The sequence below is a fragment of the Cyprinodon variegatus genome, unplaced genomic scaffold (genome assembly GCF_000732505.1).
Source record: "Cyprinodon variegatus isolate N-32 unplaced genomic scaffold, C_variegatus-1.0 Scaffold196, whole genome shotgun sequence".
NCBI classification, from domain to species: domain Eukaryota; kingdom Metazoa; phylum Chordata; class Actinopteri; order Cyprinodontiformes; family Cyprinodontidae; genus Cyprinodon; species Cyprinodon variegatus.
In genome coordinates this window covers 88,190-98,861 of record NW_015150649.1, presented here as the reverse complement: position 1 = coordinate 98,861, position 10,672 = coordinate 88,190, and the positions used below count along the sequence as shown (strand labels likewise).

The window sequence follows — 10,672 nt, the reverse complement described above, 5'->3', positions numbered from 1 at the left end:
GTTACTAATTATATTTTAAGTTAGATTTTTTTTTTCTGTTATTCATTTAAAGCATTTTGTACATTTTTGTTTGGATTTGCATTTAAAAATATAGGTCTAAGTGTTTCTTGTTCATCAACAGATTCAAAACAGATGTTGTTTAATTTTTTTTTTTGTTCCTGGGGTCTAGGTGCAAAGATAATCACAGGCCTCTTTTTGGAATTATTTTTATCAAGATAAAGTCATTCTAACCTTTTTAGAAAGTGTTTGCTACTGCTATTAATTATTCTAGCTTTCTTATAAAACATTTCAAGCCCTGTTTTCAAAGGATCTCTTTCATAGATTGCTAGTTAAAAGTTTATCGAACTTAGCACAATGCTCTCTCTCAGGGCATTCTCGCTTGTTGCGAGGGTCTTTAAACTCTGGTAACATGTGCAGATGCAAAGGGGGAAATCTAAGGGCACGAGTCTGGTTGCAATTCTGTCTACATGCATCTCCACGCCTCATTAAGGAAGAAGAATAGAGTTCAAGAATAACATCAAATCTGTCAAGGGAGATATCTTCAACAGTGGGAGAAGATGAAAAGTGTCAGTAATCTGTATAAAGAGTCATGCCGTTGTGTGTTGACTGTTGAATGATCGACGAGTTGAGAAGAAGTAGCAAAGCTCAGGTTTTTAAATGAGAAAACGTTTAGTTTAACGTTTTTGACCCAAAAGAGCCCCAGATATTTCTTTGTAGCCAAGATAATTAAATCGGCAACATCACAGGTGTAGATTTTATCCCGAATAGGGTTTTTGCTGCTCTCCATTACAAGAGTTAATCTGTTTTAAAGATTCCTCCAGGCACCAACAAATAAGATTCTTGACAGGTCTGACTGTCTGGACAGGGTTGAACATGGTGGAAAAACAAACACGTCAACCCGCTCCATTCTGAAGATAATCAATGGTCAAACGCCCAACTTCCAAAGGTATCCAGGACAAAAGCATTGAAATCACTGTGCAGTGATGCAGGCAGTGACGTGCTTTGCTGCAAATGTTGCTTTTGCCACCGTTAAATGTGCTACTTTTTTAGTTTTAAGTCAAACAGACCTGAAATTTCCTTCTACTTTCCATTTTAATGGTTCTAGATATTCTGGAAAATTTTGAAAAGGTGTGGAACTAGATTCAAGTCCCTTTAATTAAATGTTATTTGGAAAAATACAACAGCCTCCGCCCATCTGTAAATATGTGAAACTGATGTGAAAACTGCTGGAAGCCTCTTTGTTACTTGAGCTCCTTGCAGAGATTTGTCAGGGATTAAAAAAAAAAGGTAGTTAAAAGATAGATTTCATTCTGTTTTTTTCCATTTGACTCATTCTTCTAGAGATAAAGTACAGTCATACTCCCATCCCAGATTTCTCTTTTACAATTGTTTCCTTTGGGCTGTCGCTTGCTTGTCTTCCTGGTCCTGCTGAGAGAACCCATTTGAAAACGCTCTTGCTTTCTTTTCTCTCTGCTCAGACAGTGAATGGTAAGATTGGTTGGAATAACTCAAGTGTGTGGGCGACTCCGAAGCCACTGGATGTGTCACAGTCTGAATGAGTGATAACACAGACTGTTCATGCGTGTCCCCATGCAGCCATTCATGCGTGCTTGCAGCCTTCAAACGTTGTACTTTTTGTGCAAGGGTGCAAAATGAAATGCATTAGTTGGCGTAGAAATGGCAGCATGTGTGCGTTCCTCTATGCATGTTTCTGTTAAGAAACCTTTTGCAATACAGCTCATCTGACCCCAAGGCTAAACAGCAGTGTTATGCAGGGTTGCCCTACATTTGTGACAGCTGCGCATGAACTTCAACTTGCATGTTCCAGCTCATCCAGAACTGAAGCTGATGGCTTTCTTGTCCCTAAAGGAACTCAATGATCATTAGGGTGAGGTGGAGAAACCGTAATGTGTAATTCTGTATTGCTTTAGAAAACCATGATTGGGTAAGATTACTTTAACTTACAACAGATTAATGGGAGAACAGAAAGAAATCTCAATGGTCTGTAAACATGCCCTCTGTATTAGTGCACCAATGCCACATCCATTATGGAGCACTTGGTGTTAAACAAATACTAGATGCCTTAGAACATATATTACCTTCATACTGAATGTTTTATTGGGTAGCTTTTAGTTCCTGCGAAGTCTATCAGAAAATGAGTAAACAAGTTGTGAAAGAAAAAAAAAGCCCTTTTTTTTTTTTTATATATATATGTATATGTATATATTTATGCCAGTTTTAGATATATGTTCTGCTGTAACTCATAATTTGACTGTCACAGTGCGTGTTAAAAAGTTTTTCCTGTGATGACATCAAATAGTGCTACAAGATCTCTGTGATGCAGCTTGTGAAACAGAATTGAGAGTTCCTGAAAGCTTAAACAGGCCCATTGATAATAGACGGGCTTAAAACTGAAACCAGGCCGGGGTTACATGTTGATTTGGTTTAGAGTTCGGTCAGTAACTTTATACAATGTCAGTCTAAATACCGTCCAAATTGTCCATTAGTCATTTTCACTCTTAGTTCTATTTAAATGTGGGCATAGCCAGGGCTCTTTCTCTCAGTTGCTATCCAAAATAGGAAAGATAATCTGGATGAGGATCCGTCTTTATTTTGATATGGTGAAGAAGAGGATGTTAGGGAAGAATACTTCCTTAAAATCTGCCAAACTCTCTGTTGGTATCTGGAAGGCTCTGGGCGGTTCATGTCACTGCAATCTGACTATTAGATGTAGCTCAATATTACACACTGTAGCTTTAAAAAGTATATCAAGCATAATAAAAATAATTGCATATAATCATATAAAGAACTTTCCCCCTTTTCTTCCACACCCAATCCGTGTTTAATTATACCTAACGTGTTGGTGTTTTCCTTTGAAATCGGTTATAGGTTTCTTTGTGGGTCACCATTGCGGAGGAGATGGATGAGTTTCATTGACAGATGACGGTGTTATTGACTTTTATTTGTTGCAAGATAAATGATGGCCTGCCTTCTAGAGATGACCTTGATTCTTAGATGAAAATGTGATACGTTGACTTTATTATATTGAGACCTAAAGGGTTGTGTATCATTCTATGCAAAGCTATGGAAAAAATGCCCCTTCTTGCAAATTGTATATTCTTGTAGGATTTTGTTTGTTGCCATAAAACAAATTTGTTGCTACAAGCATGATAGTGTGGGGGATTGTTTTTGAGCCAATAAGTTGATGCAATCAACTGGTTTTCCTTAGATAGAAAACTTTGTATGATCTGGTTTAATTGTAAAGTGCCTTGAGATGACTGTTGTGAAATGGCGCTATATAAATAAGCTGAATTAGATATTTTGTTGGTATCCTTCAACCTGAAAGGGTTAAGAGGTGACTCCTTTGGTTTTAGTGCTCCATTTAAACACACTAAGAGCCTGTGTCCACAAATGGGACCCTAACCTATTAGACAAGGTTAAAGGGTGCGTCTTTAGCTAATCTAGGAGATAAAGAACTGATTTGAAGAACCCCCAAAAAAACATATATTCTGCTATACGGGGTATCTTCTACTTCCTCTGATTGTAGTTAATATAACAAAAATGTGAAAGCTTCAGAAAACAAGGCTAAACTTAAAAAAGAACACAAAGACCCGTCTCACATGAGCAAGAAGACAATGTGTCCCTTATATGTGGTCTAAGTCTAGCACTGCCTCTCAGAAACAGAACATCATACGCATATAGATGAGGCATTGTGACAACCTCGAGCTAATTTGCTGCTTCATTCGGTAAAATTGATAGAACCATGAAGATAGTCATCCTATCAGTGTGCGGCCCTTTTCTTGGCCTATATTTGAATTAAATCATGTGGCATGACTGTAAACAGGTCAATTCAACTTAAAATGCTTCAATGTTGCCTCGTTAAAACAATTCTTCAAAGACCAACTTGCACTAACTTTCCTTGGTTGAGATGTTGAGAAAAAACTTGGTTCCAGTTGCAAAAAACACTGGATGACAGTGGTGGACATCAGGAAGCAAATGCTTTTTCACATAGGAAAAGGCTGAAGTTGAAATTCTTTTACTCCTCCATAAAGAATGAAATCGTCATTTGTAAACTGCTATTAGCTCAGGTTACCTTTTTCTGATTTTGGCATTTGATTAATAGAAATATAGAAGTGAGACAATTACTTCAAATCATGACAAATCCTTTTTCACATACTGTATTTTCTGGAGTATAAGCCAATACTTTTTTCCCCCACGCTTTAACCATGTGGCTTATAAGAAGCTTATAAGTCGTCCAGTGTGACTTACATATGTACGTTTTATATGTATGTTTTGTTTTTTTTTTTCAAAAAATGTAGGCTTATATTGAGGCTCATATTTATATTGAGGTGCGCTCTATAGTCTGTAAAATACGGTAATTAAATTCACACTTTGGATTGATGGTCGCCCCAGCTTGATTTAAAGTTTATTCTTCTTCAGTCTTTGTCCTGGTTAAGTATTAAGTCCCTGTCCATAACACTGTGTTTGCAGGTGTAATTCGTTCATAGGAAACTCTGCTGTACCGAAGAAGCCTCAGTCCAAGCCCAAGAAGCCCCACCTGTCTGGTCACAAAGGAGGCAGCAGCTCCAGAGAGCCGCAACCCAAACGTCTGGAGGAGGTTTACACGGCACTCAAACAGGGCTTGGAGTGAGTAACTCACCATTTCATGTTCACTATTTAACGTCCTAACATTGTTGACAATTTCATTAGCTTTATTTCACTTATTTCCTTTAAGAAGATCCTTGATGAATTTAGATTGTAATCATGTTTTCTTTTTCATGCTGCTTAGTGAATATCTTGAAGTCCATCAAACAGAGCTGGATAAACTCACATCTCTAATGAAAGACATGAAGAGGAACTCTCGCTTGGTGAGATTCATGAAAAGATTTTGAACACAGATAAAAATCTTAAGAAATATTCAAATATATATATATATATATATATATCTTGACTATACTCTTTCAAAGCATTGTTTAACATGTTTCTTTTCGTTATTTCCCAGGGAGTGCTGTATGATCTCGACAAGGTAAGTCAATGAAACTTGGGTTTTACTATGTGAAGATAAGATGACGTTTGAATTTGGTTTAGTGTAGAATGGAGCCAGGTTTTTAGTGTGGGTTTTTGCACAATTCGGGTATAGAATAAAAAAGAAACAACACATAAAATACATTGAACAAATTGGAAAGAAATTTAGCAGAGGAGCAACAGGTGAGTGTCAGCTCAATATTTTATCTAAATGTGTTTTGTATACAGTGTATAAAATTTAGTCCATTTATATGACATGAATGAATTGAAGTTTAAACTGTTCCATGTTCCATTAAAGGGTTATATTTACACTTTTATTTATACTTACACAAACACTTGCCTTTAACATTTACCGTACCTTGAGACCAATTTAACAACTAAAACCTGTGGTCTTCCACCCATAATTATGATTGTAGTAAATAAAACAAATAAGGGGCGTGCAGGTGGTGCAGTGGTTAGTGCTCACAACCCATCTAAGGAGGCCTTAGTCCGGGTCTCGAACCCGGGTTCGAATCCGGCCTGTGGTGCTTTGCCGCATGTCTCTCCCACTCTCTCATTCCCCCTTTCCTGTCAGCCTACGGTCAGAAAAATTAGCCACTAGTGCCGTAAAAAAAAAAATAAAATAAATAAAACAAATAAAAAATGTATTAGTATTGCACATTCAGCAGCAAGGAAATTCAAAGTGCTTTACATGTTAAAACCAGAACAGAGAGATTTTCTTGGAGTTTGTTCCTGATTTAAAGCTGCGTTTAACCTTAAAGCTGTTTCTCTATTGAATCTACTCTCAATCATAAAATATTGACTTGAGTTTAGATGCATTTGTCAATATTAGCAAAGCAGCTACATTTTAGCTACTGATTGAAATTGACCAGTTTTGCTTTGATCAAAGAACTCGGATCAGACAACAGAGGGGAATATTTGCTCCTCAAATCCAGCAGCAGCTTATAAACCATTAGCTGTAGAGCCATTTTCATTGCAAGCTAATCGTTTTAAATGCCAATACTTAATTTATAACAACCCCACCTCACCGGGAGGCTCCAGTAGTCAAGATGTGTTCCTGTTTTCTGCTTCACCTGTTAGTGTTCATAAAGTTATGATTAAGTGGTATATTTTAATCAGCATTTTTGGATCTATAAAGTTCATGCTGCCATATTGTTTAAAGCTCTGCTGTGGGGTTTTTTTTTCTGCAGCAAATCAAGAGCATTGAAAGGTATATGAGACGCCTCGAGTTCCACATCAGCAAGGTAAGGATTTAGTAAACGTCGTAAGTCAATTGTTTTAAAAGTGTCACAGAAATAAAAACGATTGCAACGATGTTTGCTGTAATAAGGAAAGAAATAAAGGTTAAAAATGGTAATAATTGATTAAATAATGCTGTTGCCTCAATGTTTTTGATTAGACTTGGTTAGCCCCCATATAATAAATGAAATGACAGCAAAAGTTTTAATAGCACCAACTATGAAACCAACTTGTTGTTTCTCTGTTTTTTGATTGGTTTTATGAAATTATCAAAAGTATGTGTTTTGGAATAACTTAAGAGTTGACAAACAAGCTTGTTTGTGTGGCTTCCACTGTTAACTTTTTTTTCCTTTGCCCCAAGCTAAATAAAACTTTCTGTGGATGTAAAGTATCTTGTGCATTAAAAAAACATGATTCCTTTTATTTTTATTATTTTTATATGCTAAATTCCCCTTAACTATAAGTTCTATTTTGTTAAAAACTGATAAACTAGTTAACTAGCACCTATATTTGAAATTAACAAAAGCAATAACAATTGCTATAGAATATCTTCTTTTTTAGATGATTAAACCCTTAAATTGCTAAACTTGGTAGACAGAAAAAGGCAAAAAAAAACCCAAAAAACTGTATCTTTTTGTTTTTCTACTTTTCAAGACCTTATATAAATTCCTTTTCTGGTTCATTGAATGCTTTTCCTTCATTTTCTTTCAAATGTTTTTTCCATAGAGTGATAACAGTGACGTTCCATAAGTACTCTGCAGGATAGAGACATCTGTTCATTCTGTTTTTGCAGCTTGCTCTTTACATTACTTTTAAGAAAAGCTTCTTTTTTTATTCTTGTGTGATATTTGACAAAATTGTCAGAATCTTGAATGTGGTTGGTTACTGCACTGACAAACACTGCAGAGTTTAGAAGGTTGTTCTATAAAACATATAAAGCTTTGTTATTAATCCAGGCTGACCTATTAAGTCAGAATTGGGCGCCTTAGTCTGACTTTTCCAAACAAATTTTATGAAATATTCCTCATGAGTTCTGAACTTGAGTTCTTATGACACATAAATTCTTTGGGCCATGAAGAATTTTGATCAGGTTTTTTCATAGTTTGGTATAAAACATGTGTTTGCATGTAATGGACAACTCCCATTAAATAAAAAGCAGCAAAAAAAAAAAAAACCCACCATACATATTTCCTAGAGTGTTTTGATTTGGACCAAAAGCTAATGTGATTCTGGAAGTTTTCTTGGACTTATTAATTTATTATTATTTCTCAATATCTGTTATAAAAATACATTTCCTGCTGTTTGAATTGTTTTTGCAAAAAGGAATCTGATTTATTTTCTTTAATACCTTCTTTTGAAGTCTTCTCACAGGCTCCCAGTAAGGGACCATAATCCCCACATTTTTTTGTAGACTCTACAAGCTTGCAAGGCTCTTTGACTTTTCTTCCACATCCTCTTTTATAGTCCAGCGCGGCTTGCTGGGCATCAAATCAGAACTGACAGCAGGTTATCAGAGCATGCTCTCCAAAACAACTGCACAGATCTAAAAGGTAACCATGGATACATGAAGACAGCCTTTTGAAGTCAGATCAGGAATTCAAGGAAACCATTTAACTGGTACATTAACCCTTTATAGTCGTACACACCCCTATCGGACAATAAAAACTTACGTTTTGTCTAGAAACACAGCTTTAAAACAGAATGGTTAGCTTGATGGTTGGTTTGAGGTTGGATGGTGAAATAGAGGTAGTGTCATGGCTAATTTTTATTGCAAAGCTTTTATAGGAGGGTAATACGTTGGTTTAGGTGTGAATCAGCCGGTATTTAAAGATGGAAAAAGTAAATAAAAGAAGATACAGATGAAATTAAATATTTCAGTCATTTATACTTGCCATTGTCTTAAAATATATGAACAATTTCTGCAGTGAGCTGTCTTTTATGCCGCTAACAAAAGAAAAGAAAACAAAAAAAATGTATTCAATGCCTGCTCTTTCTTATAAAAATGTCACAGGATGCTTTTAAGCAACCAAATTCTCAAAGTTTCAGCTTGAGAAACAGATTTATTTTGACAACCCTATGTTTTGCAGACTCGGAACAGAAATAGATTCAAATATAGCTGTAAATATTTGGGAAAGCAAAGAATTGTCTGATTTATCTTGTCAGGCAGGGAAGCAGTCTCAGTCTCTCTCTGTCAGTTAGATTTACCTCCAACTGTGTTCTTCTTTTTCGCTTGCAGACATAATATCAGCAGCATGTTCACTGATGTCTTCTGCAGTGTCATTACTGACTCGCTGGGCTTTGTCTAATTTTACAAAAGTTTTCCTTAAATTCAAATAACTTTAAAATGGCTCTTATTCCCCGAGGTAGAGAACACTATAAAAATGGGATAAAGTTTGAATTTGATTAGGAAGGTCCCATAGAGATTAAGAAACTCTTATTTTTTAGTGACCGCTGGCCACGATGGCTATAAAGCACTTCATATGGAAGCATTACCAGAAGTAAAACAATTAAATAATAAAAAAGTATTAAAACAATGTAAATGTGAAACCCTTCTGTTAATCAGAGCTTTATAAAGTAATTGACTGTTTAAATCAGAGCTGTTAGAAGAAGACCCTTGACAAATATATAAACTATGTTGTTTATACAAACCATATTTAAGTTAAGACGAAATGTCAGTTTTGCTTAAATTGCTGTAGTAACTTAATTAGAAGGACCAGATAAACTGGTTTACATTTAGCATGTAAACATGCTAACATGTTTTCATAGTCTGAAACATAAAGCAGCTTCTTTGCACCTTTTCATTATGCAATGCAGAATTTAAATATGCATCTCCTTACTGCTAATGTTTCTTATTTTAATCTTAAGATTGCATTTTTTTAAAGAGTCTGTAGATTATCCTCTACTGTTAAAGAAATTAAGATTTCTCACTAAACTCTAAAACCTTTTTTACTGCCCTTCACTTTCCTACGTAGGTTAAATGCTGAGTTCCATCTCTTCATCCAAACTCTGTAGAATACACTGCAAAGGACCAGTTTAAGTATAACTGCAAGATAGTTTTTACTAGCATCACTAAAGTCTGAGTGATGCTGCTTTTTCTAGTGTTTTATTAAAAATTTTTATTTCACAAATAAAAGTTAAGTTTTTGTAAACTGAAGTTCAAAGTATAAATTTATATAACTACAATAAGTGAGTAAATGAGACTAGTTACTTTCTCCCCCTGGTGCTTTGTAACTCAAAGGGCTGGAATCCACCCAACTAGAGGAAGAACTAAAAATATATAGAATAAGGCAATCAAAAACTGGACAAAGAATAACAGAAAAGGTGAGAGGACGAAGTAAAGAAGATGGTTTCCTAGTATGAAAAAGATGGATAACTGGAAGAAGGATTAGAAATGTGGAAAAAAATAATTTCAACAATAAGCACTTGATTATAAACTTGGTGAAATATAGAAGCAAAATACATAGAATTGTGGCGGGTGTGTGGAGAGTTAAATAGTACAACATATAATACAACGGGTAATATCCTGTGCTTGTGTAGTGCTGCATCAAGGACTTCAAATTGCTTCAGACCAGAGGGAGTCTCAATCAGCACTAAGTCCTTATCTATTAGCAAGGCTGCTGTAATGGTAAAAAATGTTCCTTGTGAGATAAATAAATCTATTCTTCGTTTTTAATTCAATCCGTTTTATCAAACATCCTCTGCTCCTTTTCCCCGGACTGTTAGGAGCTATTCTGACCTCCTTGTCTATCTGTTCCTCCTCTGCTTTGCACCCTCAGTAGGACTGCTTCATCTGATGTTGGCGGTCCTGGTTTCCCAGTCCGCCATACTAGTAATCAACATGTGTGTTATTTTAGCATATTTTTCTGTGCCCACTTGGTGTCTCTCAAGTTATTATTTAAATTCCAATTGCCAATGATAAAGAAACGAACTAATTCTCGTAGTCTGTTGACGCCTCTCAACAATAAAATTGTGGCTCATCCAAAGCCTTTTCCTATGTCTCCTAACTGCGTGACTGACTGTGTCATCTGCATATACACGTATCTTGGTTGCTCTTAGCCCCTGTTCCAACTTGTTAGCTGTGTTTCCATTCAAATGTGATTCGACTTTTGAGTGAAATTGTAAAAATCTATATTTCCTTCCTTTGGAGCAAATTAATGAGGTGATACAAAGCGTAATGAGAGTAGAGTTTCACAGGTGAAATGTGTATTTCTTATTTTTGATAAATTGTTAATAGATCTGCCTTTTAACTAATGATTTTACAATATGCATAACCAGAAGCAGTGATGCAACATCCTACTTTATTTTAGTTTTTAACAGACTGGAAGAAAGTGATGTTTAAGTATCAGATAAAAGTAACTTTAAGAGAGATGATCAGAATCAGAAATACTTTAATAATCCCAGAGGGAAA

At 35.5% G+C, this 10,672-nt stretch overlaps 1 protein-coding gene across 1 annotated transcript in view; it reads left to right on the top strand.

The window, feature by feature from the left end:
• Positions 1 to 10,672, top strand: part of fam65b (family with sequence similarity 65 member B) — a 76,672-nt gene that overhangs the window by 50,300 nt on the left and 15,700 nt on the right. Inside the window, exons 3-6 of the mRNA XM_015379613.1 lie at positions 4,492 to 4,647; positions 4,790 to 4,868; positions 5,003 to 5,026; positions 6,216 to 6,269. Coding sequence (XP_015235099.1) covers positions 4,492 to 4,647; positions 4,790 to 4,868; positions 5,003 to 5,026; positions 6,216 to 6,269 — 313 coding nt within the window. The remainder of the gene's footprint in view (positions 1 to 4,491; positions 4,648 to 4,789; positions 4,869 to 5,002; positions 5,027 to 6,215; positions 6,270 to 10,672) is intronic.